Source organism: Macaca fascicularis, chromosome 1 (assembly GCF_037993035.2).
Source record: "Macaca fascicularis isolate 582-1 chromosome 1, T2T-MFA8v1.1".
In the NCBI taxonomy this organism is placed as follows: Eukaryota; Metazoa; Chordata; class Mammalia; order Primates; family Cercopithecidae; genus Macaca; species Macaca fascicularis.
In genome coordinates, this window is record NC_088375.1 from 114019650 (window position 1) to 114044771 (window position 25122).

Sequence of the window (25122 nt, forward strand, 5' to 3'; positions counted from 1 at the left end):
TGAGCTTTTCTCAAATGCTCAGTATCACTAATCATTAGGGAAATGCAAATTAAAACCATAATGAATATCATCTCACACCTGTTAGAGTGGCATTATCAGAAAGGTGAATGATGTGTTAGAGATAATGCAGAGAAAAGGGAACACACATATTATGAATAGGTATGTAAATTAGTACAGCTGGTGTGGAAAACAGTATGGAGTTTCCTCAAAAACCTAAAAATAGAATCTACCCTATGATCCAGTAATCCCATTTCTGGGTGTATATCCAAAGGAACTGAAATGAATGTGTTAAAGGTATATCTGCACTCTCATGTTCATTACAGCATTATTCAAAATAGTCAAGATGTAGAACCAACCTAGGTCCATCAGTAGATAAATGGGTAAAGAAAATGTGGCAGATAATACACAACGGAATACTATTTAAACTTAAAATGTCAGGGGATAGGTCCTGTCATTTGTGACAACATGAATGAATCTGAAGGTCATTATGCTTAGTGAAATAAGCCAGGCACACAGAGACACATACCACATAAGCTCACCTATATGTGGGATCTAATAAAGTTGAACTCATAGAAGCAGAGAGTAGAATGGTGGTTATTAGAAGCTGGTGGAGTGGGGAGGCAGAGTAGAGGGAACTGTTGATCAAAAGTATCGACAAAAAGAGTAGGTCTTAAGATATATTGCATAGCAGGGTGACTATAGCCAATAAAATGTATATTTCAAAATAAGAGTAAATTTCCAATGTCTCACCATCAAAAATGATAAGTAGGCAAGTTGATGAATACGTAATTAGCTTTGTTTAATCATTCCATATTGTTTGTGTGTATATATATGTGTGTGTGTATATATATACATAAAATCATATCATATCCCATAAATGTATACAAGTACGATTTGTCAATCAAAAATAACTTTTTAAAAAATAGCTTTTTTCAAGTTTATCACACTTTGTCTACTAACGTCTGTTCTTTGTATTTGAATCTTGATTTTTTTTTCTTTAAGAGGTGGGGGTCTCATTATGTTGCCTGGGCTGGCCCTGAACTCCTGGGCTCAAGAGATTCTCTTGCTTCAGCCTCCTGAGTAGCTGCAACTATAGATGCACACTACCTGGGCTTGAATCTTTATTCTTGATTAACTTTTTCTCCATTATAAAACTTCACATAAAAAATACAATGGTTGATTACTCTAGTTTCTTTCACAGCAATTTCATAGGTATTTATGATAGATCTTACATCTGCTTGATAATAGAATTTCGTGGGAGATAATCTAGGGAAAATTACTATCATGGCCAGACTTGAGGCTTCCTGAGGTGGCTGAGTCCAAAACATAAGGAGGAAGCAACTTGCATTGGCCAAAAGGTGATTCTCACCTTGGAAGAAAGACAAGGTTGGATGTGTCTGTTAGGGAAAGTGTATGAATGCTTGGAGTAGGAAGGGAGCTTGGTGTCAAGCAAAAGTTTACCTTCCAAGGACTTAACAAGGAGAAGCTCAAAATCTACCTTAAGGGACCACTTTCCTGGAAACAAGCAAACAAATTTTGAGAATCTGGACACAAAACAGTTACGGCAAAGTAAGCTTTATTTAATTGGTAGCAGGAGAGTCACAACCTCAAACTCCAGAAAGATGAAGTAAATTTGCAATGATTTCACACCCCAAGATTCCTCCTACCCAAAGCTGAAGATGTATTTTCAAGGAAAGGCGATAGAAAGAAAAATGGTGCTTACCCAAGAGATTCTTCCATCCAGCAAGTACATACTTTGTCTATCATGAGTCAAGCCCTGATCCAAAGGCTTGTTAACTCATAATTACACTAAGCATGTCTCCTATGCCAAGTAATGTGGCAAGTATTGTGAGGGAAATACAAATGCCCTAATGTAAAATGTTCATTCCAGGGTGGACTGACCTTCTCAAAATGGGGTCTGGTCAGATTCTCCATTCTAGGCTACAGGAAAGAAGGCTGAAGAAGAAGCAACTTTACAACTCAATTTGCCTACAGTTGAGAATCAGAGCAAATGACTTGCAATACCAGGAGCACTTCAGACCATATCAATCAGAATCTGACTGTCTTCATATCTGTGTCTCCTGTTCATTTATTCTGAAGTTAATCCTGTCCCACAGTCATTATAACCATCAGTGACCAGCCAACCTCCCAATCTAGCTGTCTTAGAGTAGACATTTGTTCATTCCGCAGGTCCCTCTCTCTCACCCAAGATCCTCAATGAAATCAGAGAGTGAGGACAGAGGGATCTGTCTGGAGGGACAGAGATGTATATAATTAAAGACACAACCATCAGTAAGGAGGACTCAGGAGAAGCTGTTCAAGTAAAAGAAAAAGTGGAGCTCATGCAAGCACTCAAGGGAGCAGGGAAGGTTGGGTACAGCTATAGCAACAAGAAGGTTGATCCTACTACAAGAAGGTGATCCAACTACTATAAAGAAACTGTTGAGAACATGACATATCCCAGACAACTACTCATGTCCCCTAGTGCCAAATCCCAAAAGATTTGAGGACGCTCACTTGGGCTCTTCTTATTGGTTGATTCGATGTCTCCTCTTTCTCTTATGCAGAAGACATACAGGCAGACCCAGAAAGCCTCATTTCTTGTATAGTTTTCCTAAAAGCCCCAAGAAAGCTGTCACTGGACAGTCCAGCTGCTTGTGTGGGACACCTACCAATGATTCACTTTCTCCTTAAGAATCACAGGCACAGTCCATCTAGGAGATGAGATTGCTAAATGGCACGGACGAAGTGGAGACATTATAGGAGTTCCAGTGAGTGCTTGTGGGATCACTATTGGTGACTTAATCTCTGAAGTCCAGATTATTCACTCTTGTAACATGCTAGTTACATCTGCACTGATGGTGGGTGGAAACAATGTTTCAGCCTCAAGTTCTGAGACTTGACAGGGGATTGCTGTTGAAGAACCATCTGCTGATCATTGAGTCACCATGACCTCAGTGGTTTGTCAGGTTGCATAAGGTTCTCTCTGTATAATGAGATTTCACTGAGAAAGACCCTTGCTTTGGAAGCATTCCAGTCTTCTTGGAGTTCCTTCCCAAGCAGGTCCTTCACCCCGCCACCTCCCCGAGCAGCCCTTTGATGACTCCCTGTCTTCTGTGGTGCTTTTCAGTTACAAAAAGCCCAAGGGGAATGTGTCCATTGTCTTGCAAGTAAAAATTCTTCTGAAGCTATAGCTACAGAGAATAAACAGAGGCAAAGGTGGGTAGGAAGGGGCAGGAAGCAGAAGAAAGAGATACAATACAAACCAAAGGGTGGATTGGAGAGGAAAATGGAGTGAAGACATGGGTTGGAAAGGCAGCCGGGAAGCTCAAGGAGAACAGGAAGATGACTGAGAAGTGGTTTATATTAAAAAAAAAATCTTCTCACTCTAAGTCCACAAGGGCTGCAGGAGACCATCAGACCTCAGAAGGGCTGTGTGCCATCCACCCTGGAAGCTCCAGACCCTGACACTGACTTACTTGCTGGTGACTATGGTGTGTGGCCTCCTCCTCAATACTGTCAGTGAACTCAGTGCTTGCATCTTCCGTGTCATCCCCTGCAGCTGCACCTGGAAATAAGTCCAGAAAAGAAAAGTGATTCCCTTCACAGATGGCTTCCAGAGAGCAGGTTAAAGTATACTCTTTTTTGCCAGCTGCCTCTGATTTCTTCCTTTCTCCATATACATGGGGAAGAAATTCTCCCTAGCCAGCAGGGCTGGCAAGAAAAATAGAACTTTTTGTATCACAGACACTTTCTTACTCATACTCAAGTCTGAGCCTCACAACATAAGCTGACTTTGCCTGCACAGACCCATTTCTAAGGAGCCGACTGTCAGATACACTGGTTAACCCACTCAAATGTCAAAAAAGCCTGAATTATTCCCCATTGCCTGGCAACATAAAAACTTTCTCTTCCACAACATGAATCCAACATGACTAACCCTTTCCCACCACTGAGTGCCTGGAGATTAGAGCTGCCCTGATTCTCTCAGAGGTATCTATTGTTGGGATCATTTGTGCATAGGGTGACAGTCTCTCTAAGGAACTTCCCTCTGGGGGTCCCGTGTCCTCGTAAGGTTCAGGTCTAGTCAAGATTCAAGACATCAAATGATTCAGTTGTTCCATAATTTCTTCTTCTAACCTCCGTTCCTCCTCACCTCTCTCAAACTCTTATTCTACGCAGACACCCTTTGCCTAAAGGGTTTCTTGCACTGCTTTATCCACATGCGATTTAACCCATCCTTTCATTCTCCAAAGATGGACACAGCAACTCTAGGGCCCAAACATCTACACCTTGCTCTAAGGTACAAGTAGCTGCAGTTTGTGGTATGGGCAAAGGTCTAAAGCAGCACTGACCAAGAGGACTTTCTGCAATGACAGCAGTGTTCCGTGCCAGTGTTGCCCAGTACAGTGGACACAGTCATATATGGCTATTGAGCATTTGAAATGTGGGTAGTAGAGCCCACATTTCAAATCACTGAATTTTAAATTTTATTTAAATTAACTTATATTTAAATGACTACATGCGGCTAGTGGCTACCCTCCTGGACAGCACAAATCTAGGGTATTTCTTCCTCCTTATATTGATTAAAATTAAGACTGTTCATATATTTTAAGACCAAGAGCTATGTTTTACATTACTGATTTTTCGGGAAGTGTAGAAATTTGTTATGGCTAATTTATCAAAGAAAATCTACTGTGACACTCATTGTGTCTTATAGAACCTCCCCAACTTAAAAAGAATCTTGAAATCTTGTTCTCATCATAGCCTCAGCAACCAACCAGTTACAACTCCACTTCTGACCACTGATTAACCTGGATCTCAAAAAGATTAGTTGGTGAGTCCAAGGTTACACAACTAGCCCTCACAAGAGCTGTGTCAGTAAGTCAAGACTCTGGACTCTTAGAAGCCACTCACTTTTTCTTCTGGTGACAAATCAGATCTTTATCTTTGCTTCTTCCTCCAAGACCAAAGAACCTTCCATTGAGTTCAGACATCCAGGCATGAAAGGCTCTGCTTGAATCATGAGCATTCACTACCCAATGCAGGTAAGGTAAGCGGGGCAGTTCACATCTACATGTTTGCAATGGCCCAGGCTGATCTCATGGAAGTGCTAAGAGGTAGTAAGTTAGTAAGTATGCTGTGATAACAGCTTAGGTTTCCTCATCTACACCATGAAGTTTGTGTTAACTTTGGATCAAAGAAAAGTCTTGTTCAGTGAAGCCCCTACCACCTCTACCACTCAGCATCTTTAGAGGTCTGTGGCAGACAGTGTACCAGAGGAATTTCCAATACTTACTCATTCAAACCAACCCCAGAAACCATCTCACTCAGGATGCTAGCTGAGTAGAGGTGTATGGACACATTCCCTAATCTTTTGCTGCTTAAAAAACTTACTGAACCCAGGATTTACCTAGGACACCCATATCATGTTATGCTTACTTTAGAAAATATTTCCCTGTACAACAGTAGCAATCACAATCTTTTATGTTTTTCCAGCAAAGGAAATGAATTGTCTCACTCAGTGACAGAAAACAGACTGTTCACATTGTTTCTCTTTTGAACATGGGGCTGGAGAAGGATCCTGTAGTTGAAGAAAGCTCAGCTCTATGAGGTCAGGATCCTCATCCCCTACCATTGTTGCTGGGTTGTGTAGTCAAGCTGGGCCCACAACCCAGAACCATTCCTGCCAGGTTCCAGAAGCGAGAATTGAAAAGGGTGACTGTCACTGGTCTTGACGGTTTTTATCTGACACTTTCTGCCCTCCATTTATCTTGGCAGCCTTTCTGGTGCCACGTCTGCATTCTAGGATAATGCTCCATCTCATTTCACTTAACAGCAGGATGCTATGGTTCTGGCTTCATAAGGAATTAGATGGAGACAAACAAATGCTCGTCTCATCTCAACACTCTACTACACAGGGGTTTTGTTTCTTCCCTTCTTTCTCTTCTTTAAGCTAGCTCGCAGTCTTCTTCCATTACGGCAACTTTAAGGGTTGCTCAGCCTTTTAACAATTTGAATTAAAATGCTGAAATTTTTCTCCCATGTTTGAGGGGTAAAGCTAAAAAATTTATAGAAAATATTGGAATAAAAGAGTAAGTTATCTCATACAAGGTCCGATGTATAAGTTTACATTAGACATCTTTTATCATTTTCCATTTTTAAAATTAATGATAGAACTTCTCTTTTGTGAGTGATACCCTTTTCTAAACTTTTACAGCACAACGAAACACTGTCTTCAGAACTAACTTGGAATACTTTGAATTTCTAATTTAAAGGTACCTATGCTTTTATATTGATGACTCTTCTGTTTATTTTTTGATAAAATATAAAATAGTCTGCTACCTTTAGATTCTCTGGAAGCTAAGAATCGCTTCATTTAACTTGCTTCTTCGAGATTAAACTTTACATGTTAGACTGGCAATTTTATCAAAAACTTTTATTTGAGGCTTCAATAAAAGTTCTCAACTTGTGGTTCTTGGAAGTTTCTAGGCTTTGAACAACACAAAATGGAGGTGATACCAAGATGTCCCTTATTTAGATTTAGAAAATTATTTTCTATCAGCTATCTAATTCCATAAAGTACACAAAAATAAGCCTCTAAAACATAAGACCATAAAATCCTTGGGAGAAAATGTAAGCATTATGCAAATATAAGGTATTCTTATCACTGAGGCAAAAATTCATACTACTGTAGAACTTTTTAAATTGGGTATGGTATAATAATAACATGAACTATGGAGATAGACTGTCTAGATTTGAATTGTGCTTTTTTCGTTAGTTATGTCACTTTAGGCAAATCATAACCTTTCCATAACTAAGTTTCTTCATTTAATAATTAGGGTTAAGACCATTATCCGCTCCATACTGTCGTGAACTTTAAAGGGTTTGCTGATTTTGAAGTGCTTAGAACAGTGCTTGGTACACAGTGCGTACTCAATAAATATCATCCTTAAACAATATTATTATTATTGTTATTGTAAGTAAACTGAAGTGGTCCATGGGCTTATAAGTTGAAGACTCAGAAAGTTGAAGGCCATAGAACCTGAATATCATCAGCAGAAGGAAGTTTTATACTTGATGTTATTATCTGAAAGATCTTGATGGATTCCACCTGCACTTCTTCATTTTTGAATACTTGTTTCCCCAGCAGGAGGCTTGAAATGACACTCTTTGCTCTCTGCCTCACAGGACATTGAAAAGCTAAGGAGTTGTCAGTAAAGTAGGTTGAACTCTTTGGAACAGGCGCCTTACAAAAAGGATTAATCATCATTAAACGATAACTGTCTTAAAACTCCAACATGCATAAATAAGCCTTAGGGGAAACTTCATGACCTTTTATTGGTTTTGTTTTATTTTGCTTTAGGGATGAGGTCTCATTATGTTGCCCAGGCTGGTATTGAACTGCTGGGCTCAAGGGATCCTCCCACCTCAGCCTCCGAGTAACTGTGACTACAGGTGCATGCCACCACACCTGGTTCATGACATGTTAATTCTTTAGTAACGAGTCCAAACTGGGTGGAGTCAAGACCATTTCCCCTAAATTCTACTTTGTAGTCATTATTATCTTCCTTTAAGCCATTAATATGGGATCAACAGAAAAAGAGTGTTTTTCCATATAGTTACTTAGAACATGGCAATGTTCTAAGATCGTATTTTATTAATTTTAAAAGGTGATCGGAAGAACTAAAACTTTAAGCATGAATAAGTTGGCAGTGCCAAGTGTTCTTTCCTTTGGTACTGGGCCCTTGTGTCCGATACTCTCAGCCCCATCTCACTTTCACTGCCAGGTGCTCTGCCATGCGTTCATTACAAGAACGCTCACATTTTCATGTCATGAACCAACTACTGCTGACTTTAATATTATGGTGCTGTATGAGAGAATCAAGGAAAAGAGGCCTCCTATCAAACTACAATTTCGCCTGCACACATTCCCTTCAGGATCATAAGAAAACTATTATGATTCCATATAGTCCTCCATAGTTTCTGCTAAGAAATAAAATTCTCTATCTAGACAGATTCTGATCATGGAACAGAAGTGGTAGAAAACTGCTGTCTTTATGGCGTATATTTGTCTTTAAATTGCAACATCTCTTAGGTAGCCTTAGGGCTTTCCAGCGCATATGTTTCAGAAAGTAGCTGTTTTAAGTGACTTGAAAAGGTCAAATCATAATCTAAAACACTTTTGGGGGTATGAAATCCCACTAAAATTCTGGAAAGAGTTTCTACTTCTCCAAAAGGGTAATTATTCAATACAGCTACAGTTTTCTATACTTAGGCTAACCAAGGCACATGTAAATTAGGACTCCTGGGCAGACCAGGAGATACAACCACTGCACCTATTCTGTGATGCCATAATTCTGTAATGCAAGAAATTCTTCCTGCTCATGGTCTCTTTTTTTCTTCAAAGAACACGAGAAACAGGCTTTTCTAGGAATGTTTAGAGACAGCACTACCCACCACAGTTGGCTCCTCAAACCTCTGTCATGCTTTCTACTCTTCTCCTACAGCAAAGAAAGCAAGCAACGGTTTTTAAGGTAAAGTAGCCTGTGTCACATTTCTGGGGAAAGTGTAATAGTGTTTCTTTAGTCTTACTTCTTCGAGAGGAGAAAAATTTGGGTTTCTTCTTCCTTCCTTTAGTTAAATAAAGACTCATTCTATGAGCCTTGCTTTAACTTGGAATTTAGTAAATAATCAATAGACTGATTGTCCTATACGGAAAACAAAAAAGATACAAGCTTTCCCTACCTCCTTTTTTTTTTTTTTTTTAAATAAATACTTTAAGAATAAAACCAAATAATTTCTTCTGGCCTTTGATAATTTTATTGGATCAGTAACAATTTTTTTGTGTGTGTTTCAACTAAGATAGCTAAAATTCTAACACTTATATATAAAAATTACACTGGATTTTAGCACAAATGTTAACACAAATTAACAGCACAGTGCCATGAAGAAATGAAAAATATACAGCTTAATTTGCGGGGGAAATGGTCCTGGAAACAATGTAATGCCAAGTTTCTGATCATTTAATATATCACTCACCTCCTTCTTCATCTGATGTTATGAACCACTTTATTTATTTGAGACGGAGTTTCACTCTTGTTGCCCAGGCTGGAGTGCAATGGCATGAGCTTGGCTCACTGCAACCTCCACCTCCCAGGTTCAAGCGTGAAGTTATGAATCACTTTAATTCTTCTCAACAACCCACAAAATTTTAAGTGAAAACTAGTAAGACTCCATGGACGCAGACAGAAACTCATAATTTATAAAACATGCTGGTATAAACGCATGCCTCCAAAGGTTATAGATTGAGAGAGGTCAGTATCTTGGAGCTATGACTTTGATTATTGTAAAAAGAAGCACTACATATTCATGTTATATACTAAAAGTAAACCTACAAGGAAGTCAATTTGGTTTATTTACTTAAAACCCCTATTCTTCATATTATTTTAAATACAACATTTTCTGACGTTGCTGAACTTTCTATTTTACTCTTCCAGTTTTAGTAAGAGGAAAACAGTATGATAAAGATTTTTACTTCTGGAATTTGACTTTAAACAACAAAAAGGGAGAGTAACACAAAAATAATCAGTATGTCCCTTTATAAGTTTAATTATTCTTATTTGAAACCTGGTAGAATTAGTACTGTCAGGACCACAGTTTTTGTGTTTTGTGTTTCCTTCCATTTCCCATTCTTTGTTGGAGGCAAATTACAATGCTATTTTTTATTTAGAGAATTCATCTTGGCCCAGATGAGAACAGGGAAAAGTTGAAGACTTACCTTCTGTTAACACTTAGATTACTTAAAAGCAGCAGGCTTGTTATTTGATCATAATAAAATGTTTTAACAAAGCTACTGGTACAGAGGGTGAGAAGGTGGCTTAAATCCACATTCTAAAACACATTATAACTGAAATCATTACCCTACAGAAATCACTCCAATATATTATCCTAGTGACTCATTTCTTCTGTTTATTACTGTAGTGCCATACTCAAGTTCTGTATTTCCAGCTATTTTTTCTATGGTACAAATGGTTCCACACTACCAAAGAGAAAAGAAAAGCTCACTGAGATTTAACCCTGAGAGAACTGAGAGAAAATACTCTGTATTTTCTCAGGTATCTCACAGGATATACCTGGAAAAGAAAACTAATTTCATTTGTTCTATCTCTAGTACAAACTTCTACAAGGTAAAATGGAAAATGGACTGTTAAGTGTGTGGGTTACTAATATTTCTTCCTAACTTCACAGGAAGTTTGTCACCTTTCTTTGCAGGATACTGACTGTAAAGTCAGTAATACTCCATGAGGCCCTATTTGAAAAGGCCACTTGAGCTTTTCAGGGATGCCAAATGTCAAGATTTTGTAACTGTTTTATATAAAAAGATCCTGAAATGGGAAAACAAGTTTATCCTATCAATGGGAACTAGAGTTTTCTAATACTACCTCAAGAAAAGCAAAGGTATTATTGTTCTCTCTAAGGCTTACAGTCCAAAGGAAAGTGACTTTAGGTAGCTCAGTCAACCTTTATTTCTCAGTGAAAAGGACAATTTTCAATATAATGTGATCTGCTCCTCCTTTCCACAATCAGTAGACTCCAGATCCAACTGGAAGATCAACATAGAGAGAACTGAAATCAGTTTTCTTGAAGTTTTTGAAGCTGTGAGCCAAATATCTCATGACCCAGACACTGAATTAGGAGGATAAATGAGCATAAAAGTGACAGGTTTTTTATGTATATCTGCCACAGAGTTTACTTATGTATAAACTGTGTAAACAGAATATACTCAAGAACCCTCAAAGAAACTAATTCTTATGGTTAGGAACATATATGCTATACAGATTAAGATTTTCTGGATCCTTAATAGATCTCTTGCTATATATAATGTAATAGAAACATCTTTTAAAAATATAAATAAGGAAAAATGTATTTCCTCTAAGAAGCAAAGGTACTGAAACTATTATTGCTGTCCACAAGTGAATGAAGAGAAGAGGGTGTGGAGAAGGTTGGGTGACAGGTAAGAGTGTGCACTATTAAAGGAGAAGGCGGACCTACTAACATAGTCCAATAATGTCTTTTTGAAAAAGTTATAACTTGGCTATCTAAAAAGAGAACAGCAGATGAATGTTGATTTATACTAGGTGCTAATAGTCATCAAATTTTCAATACTATAAACTTTCAATAGCAAAGAGTTTAGGGACAATATCTGTCTAAGGACATTTAGTTCACTCATTAAATAAGTCCTCTTGGAGGTTCTTTTCAACTCTGTACTTCTAAAACCTACAGACTTCATCTACCCTGAACTCTTACAACCATTACTCTGCATTATTTGCTATTATTCAAAAAGGAAATGTGAGAAAAACAAAATCTATCACATGAATTTTTTTTCTCAATTTAAGTTCTATGCTTCCAATTAAGTATGGCCTAAGGAAAAATTTACTTCATTATTTTTATTTGAAGATTATTTTTACTCAAGCACAAGGTTCTATAAGCACACGATGCTTTATCTAAAATTACTGTCATGTTGAAAAATGACTGTCAAAGGTAGAATAATCCAGTATGAGAAAGAGTCCGTGCTCCTGAAGAGAAAACGGAATATTATATCATGCTAAATACTATTAAATGATGTGTCCAACCACAGCATGATCTATGTGTGGATTATAAAATTTATCAGACTCATGCCCTCTAATCAGATGCCAAATTATCACCCAAAGTTGTTAGACCAGCAAGCTCTCTCCAGGTAACACTGTTTGCAAGCCTCATTCCAGCTATCTAGACCAGAAAAAGTTAGTACCATATTTTAGTCATATTTATGACATTAAGATCAGACTTTTAATTTATCCTGCTCTCAATCTACTCTTGCTGGAGGTTGAGAGAAGTAGAAGTGATTATTAACATAAACTGTAATCACTATGAGCCATTAGAAACCAAGAATCACCCAGAGCTGAATGTTAATAGCAGACTCAGAGAGCTTCCTTGGTCTATTAGTAAAATTAAGGAGAGATGTTCCCTAAATGCCTTGTTGTAACAACATGACAAACTAGTCTTTGATGGGTTGGCATTTCTACAGCTCCATTACCTTCCTCTTTACTTCTGGAAAGTTACAAAACATTTTGGGCAAGAAAAGGTCTCTTAAAATTAGGAGACTAAGAAAAGTGGATGAATCTGCCTACACTTCCTATCTCCTTCCTCCACTGACTCCTTTATCCTCAAAAGCCATTGAAACTGAAATGGCAGATCCATTAAGAGTAAGGCTTACGGCTATCAATCTTTTGCAAATTACTTAATCAGAAGATTCCAGAGTGCTTCCCCAGTAGAACATTTTCTCCCTGTCCACTCTAGTTTGACTGATGCTCTACCTGTTATAGACACAGCTAAAGTTACAGAAACAGATTAAATTTACAGTGTAATACAAGCCATGTCAACATGTGAAATAAATAAAGTGTCATGTTAAAAAAATAAAAAAAAACCGAAGGAAAAAAAATTGTGCCCCACTTAGTTTAGAAAGGGTATCCAGTCACATTTATTGTGCTAGAAAGCCTCAATCGCTGTTCCCAAATTTCCTATTTAAAGTAACTGAAACCTCAGCTTCTAACCTAGGAAACCTACAACCACAGGAAATAAAAACAAACTCATGGTGTTGAACCCACAAAGCTGCAAAGCAATCTTGGTTACTTTTCACACTCATGATTGTTAAGATATCAGAAATACAATCTCCAGTGCCCCTCTCCTTATACCTGTCATGTTGCCACAAGAAAGCATTGAGACAATGATTAAAACTATAAACATACATCTGTAACATTTCTTTCTAAACTATTCAAGCACTTCAAAGCCTGAAGCCTATTACTAGTTTTTATATGGAGAAATGTATACATAGTAAATAGTGAAAAATATAGGACCCTATTTAGTGCCACAAATGGAAGATGCAATACCCTCCTTTGGCTATAATGAGTTATTTGGTGAAACACTGAATGTAAAGAGGGATACTACATTTGAAATTATCTTTGTAAACAGAGATCATTCTGACACTGGAAGACCACTCTAGAAGTCATGTTCTGACTAAACAGCATGACCTTGGTTTAAAGAAGTCTAAAGGAATCAATAAAGAACAAATTTTAAATAGAATTTAATCTGTACCTAATCTAATTTCACTCATGTACAACAGTCAACTCTGAGACAGTATTGGAGATAAAAGTTTACTATGATCACTTTCATAGTTTTTGCCTCTGTTCTTTAACTTGGCCTTCCCAATACTTGCAGTCTCCTATTACAAGACGACTCTCCTGGTTTTGATTACCTTCTGATAAGGATTATATCACTTTTACGAAGTCATTCTTACAGACTCTCAATCTCCTTCCCACTCTCTCATCTTAAAACTTGTACTCTTTTGATTTAAAAAATGCTCTCACTCAAAGAGGAGTTGACTAAATGGCAAAAATAATACACACACATGCATTTATGATATGATATGGAGCATACAAAATGGATTGTGAAAGTGGGGGAAGAATAAACTTTATTGGCCCACAGAAGGGATGAGGAAATGAGAAGGGGCTAGAGATAAGAATGAATAAAAGTGGAAAAACTAAAGCAAAATGATTTAAAATGTGCAAATACACTTTGCAACCTCTACCATTCAATTTGGGGATTGATATGTATGTACAGTGAGATCCATGTAGGCTAAAGTGAGTTTCACTTTGTAGTTGATGCTACTTGTACCAGTTCTATCATTAGTAAGTCACCGTTTAATTCTGCCAAAATCAGATAAGGATCTTTCTGGTTAGTGCAAACAAGGTTTTCCATCCTGGGCTGCAGTCTGACCCGCCAGTGCTCAGTAGGCATGCTTGTGATGAATTCGCACACTTTCCAGTTCCCCACCTCCAATGGCGGCCAGGGTCTCCAGCCTGTTTAAGCGCTCCAAGCTTCTTCCAAGAACTTCTTCTAGCCGACTGCGTAACACCTGAGCCCCTTCCAGTTCCACCTGCAGAGTTCGGTCTCTCTCAGAGCTGATTAAACATGCCACATGGAAGGAAAATGGATTAGCCATCAACTGCAGTGAGTCCACATTTGCTTCCAAAGAACCATCAATGCCACTTTGAGCTACACGACTTTGTAAAGTAATTGTTCTCCAGGACACAATAAATGAATGTAGTCTGTGTGGCATTTGTGTTCACCGCTGATAGATCAGTAAAGACTGCTCCCTTTTTTAAAAGCTTGCCCCTTATGCTAGATTCTGGGCCAATTTCACATAAAATTATAGCCCCTAAGATTTATTTCACACCCCTATAGCCCAAAAAAGAGAAATTTTATTATTTGACTAAAAGCTTTTTTTTCTGAAAAACTAAAACCCAGGACAAACTAAATGTAAACTGGAGCAAGACTGAGCCAAGTAGAACCACTACTGAAGATACTTGTTTTCTCATTTGTTACCAAACTTGAGGTGGGATGGTGTGCTGAAAAGGAATCTGGTTCATAAACACTAAAGCTCCAGAGGTTCTTTAAAAAGTAACACAATCAACTGGTCCTATCAGACCTTTCCTCTGCCTTCATTTCCCTGGTAGAAAGAATACATTTTTAAAGCCCAACAATAAACTACAAGAAACTGAATAGCAAAAATAATAATAACAATAAAAATTGAAAAAGAGTAAAAGGGGCTAGTAGGGAAGACAAAATGAGAAAAAAAAATGAAGAGAATATAAAATGATCCAGAGAGGTATCATATATGTGACCAAAAATCAAGAGGTAGAAGAAAATATATTCATCATGATAGTTATCGGTGGTCCCAGGATGATTTAGCCATCCCAATTAATATATTTTCTTCAATGATATTAAATGAGTATCAGTGCCCATGATAGCCTTACTTTTTTTTTTTTTTTGAGACAGAGTCTCACTCTGTCACCCAGGATGGAGTGCAGTGGCAGGATCTCGGCTCACTGCAACCTCTGCCTCCCGGGTTCAAGTCATCCTCCTGCCTCAGCCTCCCGAGCAGCTGGGACTACACGCACGCGCTACCTTACCCAGCTAATTTTTGTATTTGTAGTAGAGACAAGGTATAGCTTTACGTTTATAATAGAACAGCCTTTAACAGGACATGGATCACAGAAAAGAAATGAACATACACTGAGTGCTTACTCTATGCAAGGCATTGTTTTAGATACCAAAGCTGTCTTCTTATTTAATCTCTGCAATAGCTGTGTGAAACAGACACTATTCACAACTTGAGATTTTGACACTGAGGCTCAGAGCAATCCATAAAACAAATGACAAAGTGGGTAGCCCCAGTAATTGTCCCTGTTTTTTCTCCCCTCTTCAGTATCATAAGCATCTGCACTTAATGAAGAATAAAAGGCATTAAAAGAATACAATAGTAAAAGAAATAAAAATTTCAATAAAGAATAAAAGGAAAAACAGCCACTCTCTTACCTCTCTGGATGGGCATGGAACTTCACCAGACTGCTATACAGCTGTCTCTCTGCTTGTAAGGCCTCATTGAGCCGACTCCGTTCATCCACTAGTCCTTCTAGCATCAGCAGCAACTGAGAAAAGAAGAAAGAAGAAGCAACATGCAAATGGCACAGTGAGACATGAAGCCACAGTTAATCCTGAGAAACAAGAAAATGCATTAACATGTACTAGGACTTAAAAAGCCCACTATCTTAATACTTAAGCTTTTGATACCATTTTATAGTTTTCAAATCAATGTCATATTACCTTTTTTTTTAATCTTTAAAACCCTGTAAGGTGGAATTCAAACATGGGAGCAAAAAGAAGAAAAAGGAGAGAAAAGCTAGAAGCACAGGAAAGCAGCTAAGAGAAAGGAGTAAGAGGGAAACAGGACAGGCAAGAAGGACATGTATATAATAGGACTCACTAATATTCTTCATTCATTCAATAAATATTTACTGAGCACCTTCTATGGGACAGACTCTGTTCTAGGTCCTAGGGGAAAGCTTACTATCTAGTAGAGGAAAAAGACGTTCATTAATCATAGATGTGTGTCACTGTGCATGTAATAAGTGCTATAAAGATAATGAGCTATGATAATGTATAATCAACAGAGTTGTTTAAGGTAGAGTTAAAAGCCAGAATGGAGTGGGGTGAGTAGTTAGTGAGAGGGATGATAATGGAGACAGGAAGTACAGGCAAGTAAGTCTTTTGGAAAAGTTTGGCATTGAAGAATGGTTAAACAAGGCTGTAGCTACAAAGAAATCTGGGGAAAAGACAGGGGTTTCTCTCTCTCTCTCTCTCTTTTTTTTTTTTAACTGGGAGATACTTGAACATGGTTAAACGCAGATAAAAGAGAACGATTCAGTTGATAGGGAGGAGACTTATGTATGAGTGTGAGGGATAACTATTGGTATGTGTCCAAAAGAACTGCTGCTCTCTTCAGAACTACAAATGTCAGAAAGGGGCATCTATAGCTGCTACTGACCAAAGTAGGAAACTTTAGAGCACAGTTCTCTATGAAATACCATCAACTAACCCTCCACAAATAGCTGAGATTGACAGCTTTACCATGGTTTATTTCACAGTAGAAAAATAAGGCTTGAGCTGGGCATGGTGGTGTACACCTGCAGCTCCAGCTACTCAGGAGGCAGAGGTAGGAAGATTCCCTGAGGCCCAGAGTTTGAGGCTGCAGTGAGCAGTGATCGTACCACTGCACTCGAGCCTGGGTGACACAGTGAGACCCTGTCTCAATGTGGTGACTCATGCCTGTAAGTAATTCCAGCACTTTGAGGAGCTGAGGAGGACGGATCACTTGTGGTCAGGAGTTTAAGACCAGCCTGACCAACATGGTGAAACTCTGTCTCTACTGAAAAAAAAAAAAAAGTAAATAAATAAATAAGTTTACATTCCAATAACTTACCTGTTGTCTTCGGTTTCCTGAAATTTCTTGACCCTGGGATTCTACTGAAGCAACTTTTTCCCGAAGAAGTAAGACTTCCTGGGTCAGGCGTTCCATAGCTGGTATGTCTTCAGGATCAACCAGTTGCATCTGCAGGTCCTACAAGTCAAAAAATAAGTGTGGATGTGAAAACAGCAATAAGGGTTATTCAGCAGAGAAGCAGGGGAACAAACATTCTTAAAATAGTCTGCCTATACTTTCAAGTGGGATATTGATAATCACTGGCCAAGGGATCCAATGTGTGCAGATATTGTCTGAAGATGCCCTACAGCTATTCTGAGCTGTGAACATTTCCAATGGTCTTTGAAAAGTTTTGAAAGACCTTTATGAGATCTTCTTTAATCTGTATGTTCCTGGTCAGAGACTCCATATCAGCAGCCTGCACCTGCAGCTCTTCTTCTTGCACAGCCATCATGGACTGTAGAGCAGAAAGTTCCATCTGTGAAAAGAGGAAACAGTATCTGCCACGTTTACATTTTAACACCGAGGCAAATGCTTTTGCATATCATATCACTATCAGCCAGTAATGCAAAAGAAAACGAGAACATGAATAGGGCTCTACAGCATCAAATCAATAATCCATGCAGTATGGTACCAAAGGATGTTTTATGGGAAGATGTCATAGTTGTTCTTAATGACGTCTTCCACTTTAGCTGGCACTATAAAACACATCAAATTTGTTTAACAAGCTTATTATGATACTGAAAAAGAATGGTCACCATTAGCAGCAGCAAGAAGAGATGAAGTTTTTATGTATTTCACCCAACAGATGAAAAAGTGACAGCATGAGGGTATCTCCATTTTGCAACCCTTAATGAATGAATGGATAAGGCATGAAACAGCAACAGCTGCTACCATCACGAGAGATCACCAAACATTACATGCCTCCTGATGGAAGAACATGCCACCACCTAGGAAGAAATATTGCCAAAAGCTGGCACTACATGCCCTAAACTTTCAGTGTTCTCACCAGAAAATGACAAATACTTGGCTATGACAAAGTTCATTAAAAATCATAATAGGCCAGGCGCGGTGGCTCATGCCTGTAATCCCAGCACTTTGGGAGGCCTAGGTGGGCGGATCACAAGGTCAGGAGTTCAAGACCAGCCTGACCAACATGGTGAAACCCATCTCTACTAAAAATACAAAAATTAGCCAGGCGTGGTGGTATGTGCCTGTAACCCCAGCTACTCAGGAGGCTGAGGCAGGAGAATCGCTTGAACCTGGGAGGTGGAGCTTGCAGTGAGCTGAGATCACGCCACTGCACTCCAGCCTGGCAACAGAGCGAGACTCTGTGTCAAAAAAAAAAAAAAAAAAAAAAAAATTCATGATAATAACCATAGCTGCTAACACTATGCCCCGGGCTCTCAAATAAATGCTTTGTATATATTTAATCCTTTTAACAGACCTAGTGATCTGACTCCTGCCTACTTTTCCTACTTTAATATCTGCCATTTTACTCCTCACTCATGACTCTGTAGGCACACTAGACTTTTTCTCTTCTAGGAACACCAGACCTTCTCTTGACTCGGCCTTTACAACTACTACTCCCTTTGCCTGAAATATCTTTCCCAGGGCTGCCTCCTGTTCATCCTCAGGTCCCAGCTTATGTGTCATCTGCTCAGAGAAGCCTTCTTTGGCCACCCTATTTAAGATGGTCTCCATCCATGTTGCTTTCTATCATTTCCCTCATATCACTTACTATACTCTATAACTATAATGTTTGTTTATTTATTGTCTGTATCTCTCCAGTAGAAATTAGCTATATAGAGCCAGAGACCTTACTGATTTCATTCACTACCTCATCCCAAGCACTAGCCCAAGCTTAGAGAAGGTCCCCATATAGCTAATGAATGAATGAGTGAATCCTCACAACAATCCTATGAGATAATTACTCTTTGATGTATACACAAGGTGACTTCTTCTACTCTTCAATTTATAGACAAGGTGATTGAGTCTGAGAGAAATTAAGGAACTTGTTCAAAAATCACAGGGCGGCTAGTAAGTGGTAAATCCAGAACGTGAACTCAGGGAAGCTGACTCAGAGCCACTAGGTAATAATATCTTTCCTGTAGATACCACATATCCATATAGTCTTTATGGTAAGGACAAGTTATTTTAAAGAAACCCTTTAAAGGAATTTAGCAATAGTTAAATATCACCCACTCAAAATACCCATTCATAGGCATTATAATTTCATGATCCTGAAAACAGGACAGAACCAAAAAGTAACGTTACTTTGGATTTGATAAATGTGAGAAAAACAGGAAGAGGATATGGAAACTAAAATATCTAACATGAATAATCAGATAACGGCTAAGGTAGAACCACAAAGAGGAAGGGAGACTAGGGGATTTTTAAAACTGGTGTTTCTTAAACGCCACACCTTCTCATATCCTGAAAACTGAGTCATAAAACATGAGTCTGTTTGTAAGCAGAAATATGGTAATGAAATAAAAAAAAAGATCAAAATGAAATCAAAAGAAATACAAGGCCGGGCGCGGTGGCTCAAGCCTGTAATCCCAGCACTTTGGGAGGCCGAGACGGGTGGATCACGAGGTCAGGAGATCGAGACCATCCTGGCTAACACACTGAAACCCCGTCTCTACTAAAAAAATACAAAAAACTAGCCGGGCGAGGTGGCGGGCGCCTGTAGTCCCAGCTACTTAGGAGGCTGAGGCAGGAGAATGGCGTAAACCCGGGAGGCGGAGCTTGCAGTGAGCTGAGATCGGCTTGCAGTGAGCCACTGCACTCCAGCCTGGGCGACAGAGCGAGACTCCGTCTCAAAAAAAAAAAAAGAAAAAGAAATACAAACACAGGTTTTATATTATAGATCTAGCTATGGCAAAAGGTAGAAAAAAAACTAAGGAGCTATTTGGACTAGCTAGCTCAACTGAATTCAGAAAGCCATGACACTGACTGATCTTCTAAAAGAGATGCCAACACAGTAACAAACAAGCTTTCAGTTTCAGTCTGTAACTCTGCGCTGTGGTCCTAGCATTTCTTCAACATCATAGTTGAGTATGCAGCTAGCTGTGGAGGAAATGCAGGGGGAAGGGAATCTCTAATCTTTTTTGAAAGGCCTCTTCTAAAAAAATTGATGAGAACTCTATGCTAGAGAGAGTTAAAGCGTAAGGTGGGAAAAATGTGCTCTAGGAAATGAATCTTCTTAGGAAGTATATGAAGTCACAAAAGGCTTGAGTTTGAATCATAGCTCTGGCATTTATTAATTACATGATTATTCTCCACTCCCATTTTAAAAGAGAAATCAGTGTTTCAGCTTCTTCGTCTATAATAATTGGGTCGACACCACTTACTTTGTGTAGAGCTGTGAGCATTAGTGCTAATTTAAATACCTAGCACAGTACATTGCACATGAATACTTGATCAACATTGATTATACTCAAATTTCTCTTGTTTCATGTTTCTAAAACTAATTTCATGGGTCTAATGTCATAACTCTAAGCAGCAATCACACAACACTTCCTTTTTTCACTAGTGCTTTACAATTATTATTATTATTAGTGGTAGTAGTAGTATCTTGGAGGCGGAGTTTTGCTCTTGTTGCCCAGGCTGGAGTGTGATGGCACGATCTCAACTCACTGCAACCTCTGCCTCTCGGGTTCAAGTGATTCTCCTGCCTCAGGCTCCCAAGTAGCTGGGATTACAGGCGCTCGCCACTACACCTGGCTAATTTTTGTATTTTTAGTAAAGACGGGGTTTCGTCTATTGGCCAGGCTGGTCTCGAACTCCTGACCTCAAGTGATCCGCCCGCTTCGGCCTCCCAAAGTGCTGGGATTACAGGCATGAGCCACCACTCCCATACTTTACAATTATTTTATTCCAGTTAGCAACGGGGAGAGACGGTTACATTTTTCCAGCACTTAATAGGTTTTAATGGTCCCAATCTAAAAACAGGAGCATCTTTTTGAGATAATGTATATATAAAATAACTTTCTCCAAAAAGAAAAAAGTCATACCCGGCATTTGGACTCAGATATTATACTTGGAGAATTATATGCTTTTAAATATAAACTATTTTGAAAGAAAAAATAACAGGGATTTTGAAATTAAGACTTAACTAGAAAACTCACCTGACTTTCTCTTTCTTTTTTAGCCATGAGTTCAAGTTCCTCTTTGGCATTACTCAGTTCTTTTTCTAGCCCTGCAACTGTGTCCAAGTCTCCTGAAATAAAAATATAGTGCTAGTTTTAATTGCTATTAACATAATGTGGTATCTGCTGCTTCCTTTGAGTAATTTACAGAGGACACATTCCAATAATAAGAAAAAAGAAAACATACACACAAATGTAAAAAGCATTATTTGTAATAGCAAAATACTGCAATCATCCTAGATGCTATAAAGAAAAGGCTGAATAAACAACAGTATATTCACAAATCCAACATTCTTTTATTCTTTGATTAGTATAAAGTTTTTCTACTAGAGAATGACTACTTGTAAGACTTTTCTAAACCATCCCCTGAATGGAGCTAGGCTTGGCAAATAACTCAATGTACACTGCCTACCCTTCCTAACAGTTTAATGTAGGTGATGTCAACTTACACTGAGTGGCCCCAGACTTGAAAGATACCCAGGAAAAGGTGTCAGCTCATGGCCCTGCTGGGCAGGAATGGAACCACTACCTCCTGCATTTCTGAATCCCTGCAAAGCTATCTGAAAAGGAGAATAAGGATAGAGTTTCTCTGGGTCAAATTGTGAACCCAGAGCAATAATCTCGACTCAACATAAGGTAAGGACAGTTCTTCAGCCTTTCAGAGGAATTCCAAACTTATTTGTTCCATTAAGATAGGAAGAGAAAAGAGTCTTGGCCAAACCTATTAATACGGAGATTACTAGAAGGAAAAACAAGAGAAAAACAAAGTCCCTTAATGAAATGGAATTTGATACTTACCTAATGTGGATCTGGGTATGCTGGCATCCTCTTTGGCAGTCAATGAAGTGCTACCATCTCTGGAAGGTATCTGCATTGAACCCTAAAAAATTGCAAAAGTCGGGGGACTTAGGAAGATGCAGGAACTATGATCACAATGACAATACTGAGAATATTCTCAGAATTTGGTATTAAAATTATCAAACATACACCTCAAATGTAAAAAGGAAATGGAATCAGCATGAATTATATAAGTCTATAGTTCTTACTTGATCAGTCTGTTCTCCAAGAGGGGGGCCAGTGGGGGTAACTTCAGCTTGTTGGTTAGAGATGGGTGCTTGGGATGTCAGGGAGTCTCTCCCTCCTAAATATTGGCGCAGGGCCTGTAATTCCAAATTTCTTTCCATTAAGGCTTGCACCATCTTCTCTGCAGCAGCCTAGTAAGAGGAAATCACAAATAACATTAGAAAGATATTCTAGTAAAACAAATTTTTTGTTCTGGTATTATTTCTTCAAAGTCAACCATTTGTAAACAACAAACAAACAACAACAGAAAACAGTGGGTCCTTAGGAAATAGTTCCCTTGCTTTCAGTTTACAGGGAAAAACATAGTTAAGTGAATGGAAAGAAAGTCTCATAGGCAGAATATTGGGAAAAAAACTGAATTTAAGACATCTGTAACAGGTAAGAGAATCTGAAATAGGTTCTGCTAGAACTATCAGGCTAAGGTGTTACGATTCTGGTTTGAATTAGTATAACAAATGTCTTTATTCTTGGATCAGCTGCTTCTTAGGGGAAGATTGCTCTTCAATCAAACATTTGTGTGGTTTGCTCCCTTCAGGTATTGGCCAAATGTCACCTTATCAGGTTGGTCTTCCCTGCATATCCTATCCAAAACAGCAATCTTGCTGGCCAAAGGGTACAAGCTTTCAGGTATAAGATGAATATGTTTTGGGGATCCAATGTATAGCATGGTGACTTTAGTTAATAATACTGTATTATTTCCTTGAAATTTGCTAAGAGAGTAGATCTTAAGTGTCTTCACCATACACGCATAAAATGTGTAGTGACGGCTGTGTTAATTTGATTGTGGCAATCATTTCACAATGTATATGTATATCAACACGTCATGTTGTACACCTTGAATATATACAATATTTGTCAATTATACCTCAATAAAGCTGGGAAATTTTTTTTTTTAAACCCAGCAATCTCTTCTCTATCTCCAACACTCCTTACTGTGCCTATTTTTTTTTTCAATGCACTTACCATTATCTAATCTCTCTCTCTCTCTGCTTCCCCTACATGGAATGTGAAGTTTCCTAAAGGCAACTTGGTGCTGAATCTCAAGCACCCAGTACAGTGTCTGGGACATAATAGACACTCACTACATATTTACTGAATGAATCAATTACACACATAAACATTTTTATCAGACCACATGATTAGGAGAATCTCAACCTCAAAATCACCAAACTCAGCTTGTTTCATTTCAAATCTCAGTTTTCTAAGACAGATGATGACACAATAAGGGAAAGAGCTAGAACAGTTTTAACTATTAATGCACAGAAAGTCTACATTTAAACAGAAAATCTGGAAATACTAAGTTGATATTAAAATTACTGAGGGTATAAGATGATGAATCGTAACACCAACTGTCTCTGAGGAAAAGCACTACTGTTTTAAGGGAGAAGCTGACCTCTTGTCACAATTTCTAAGGGAAATACGAAAAAAAAAACCTTCCATTTTTCAGTAAGTAAAATGTGGGCTCTTTGGAGATTTGAATATAACCATGTTAGAAGTATCAGTACATTATTAAAGTACCTTAATAAAAATATCTGTGAAAACTGTGGGAAAAAAACGTAATAAATAACATACAGGACATATACTGTGCTCTATCTGCCTTGGCGCTCTTTTTCTGGTAGGATTTAAGAGTTTTTAGCAGTGCTCCTCCAGTGCAGTCCATGAACCTGCAGCATCACTATCACCTGGAAACTTGTTAGAAATGCAAATTCTTAAAGTCCCATCTATACATCCTAATTTATTTCTCTGGAGTTGAGCTCCACAATCTACATCTTTAAAAAGCAATTCAGGTGATTTCTTTTGCATGTAAATTTAGAGAAGCAGATGTAGAAGAATACAACCATTAATCTTCTTGAGTTGAAAAATCTCCTGTAATTTCCATCATCTCCATTATTCTATTACCAGCAGTGCATAATTTTTTTTTCTGAGGTATAATAAAGACTAATTCTTCCAAATCACAAAGAGGTTAAAAAGAAAACTCAAAGATCCTAGCCTCTTGCCAAAGACTTAAATAATTTAGAATAATGTTGTTAGGTCTATTTTAGAAACAATTTCTGAAGCACACAGCAGGACCTTTCTAGTAAGATGTGTGTTTACTTCAGTAGGCCTAGCAATTAGAACAGTGGTGTATAATCCTTTCACAATATGAGGAAATGTAAGAAAATATTATGGGGTCAAATAACATAGGCCAAAAAAAGTCTATCTTCCTCTAAAAACTGTCCAGGGGGATTCAGAGCTACTGGTATCTGAAATGCAGCATAAATCAACTAAGAGTCTTTAGCCTTGAGAAGAAAACACATAGAAATGAGAAAAAATTAAGAATTTACTTATGGGCAGGGCATGGTGGCTCACGCCTGTAATCCCAGCACTTTGAGAGGCCGAGATGGGTGGATCACTTGAGGCCAGGAATGATCCAACATTTCAGCCTGGCCAACATGGTGAAACCCCATCTCTACTAAAAATACAAAACTTAGCAGGCATGGTGGTACATGCCTGTAATCCCAGCTACCTGGGAGGCTGAGGCAGGAGAATTGCTTGAACCCAGGAGGCAGAGGTTGCAGTGAGCCGAGATCGCGCCACTGCACTCCAGCTGGGTGACAGAGGGAGATGCCATCAAAAAAAAAAAAAAAAAAAAAAAAAGAATTTACTTCTTAAATATTGTGGAATTAATACACTCCATACTATTATGAGATTGTTTATTCTCACCATGACCTCTGAAAAACGCAATCTTTTTACCCTCTTAAGATAACTCAGATTTTACAAAAACTAAGAGTAAACATGTTGAGTGTAAGTTTTCCCATACCTTGACTGGAAATGCAAAATATCACTCAAGTCTTAATAATTTAGAATCAAAATCAAAACACTTACAACCCCTACGCCTTTCTCTCAAAATGATCAGATTATTAAGGAAAAGAAAATGCATGTAATGAAGTTAATGGATACACGTATTGTTTAGGCACCCTTCCAAATTCAAGGTTTTTAAGAAATTTTTCATACTTTGATGATTAATGTAAAACTGTGGTC

General features: G+C 38.3%; 2 protein-coding genes across 36 annotated transcripts in view; one reads left to right on the forward strand and one right to left on the reverse strand.

Annotated features, from left to right (window-relative positions):
• Positions 1–25122, forward strand: part of LOC102127036 (NBPF family member NBPF4) — a 635890-nt gene that overhangs the window by 83383 nt on the left and 527385 nt on the right.
• PDE4DIPP2 (myomegalin) overlaps positions 1–25122 on the reverse strand; it is a 220654-nt gene that overhangs the window by 38818 nt on the left and 156714 nt on the right. For 33 of the 35 annotated variants that reach the window (XR_012415703.1, XM_073997257.1, XM_045382245.2 and 30 more), the window contains 8 exons: positions 22065–22232; positions 21817–21898; positions 20998–21089; positions 17226–17342; positions 16865–17002; positions 15421–15533; positions 13876–14003; positions 3480–3568 (listed from right to left, as the gene is read on the reverse strand). Coding sequence is in view for 33 of the 35 variants with exons in the window: in XM_073997257.1 (XP_073853358.1) it covers positions 3480–3568; positions 13876–14003; positions 15421–15533; positions 16865–17002; positions 17226–17342; positions 20998–21089; positions 21817–21898; positions 22065–22232 (927 nt within the window). In the remaining 2 variants the exon portion in view is untranslated. Of the gene's footprint in view, positions 1–3479; positions 3569–13875; positions 14004–15420; positions 15534–16864; positions 17003–17225; positions 17343–20997; positions 21090–21816; positions 21899–22064; positions 22233–25122 lie in introns of those variants that run through there. The other 2 variants (XR_012415747.1, XM_073997278.1) reach the window with 2 other exon arrangements.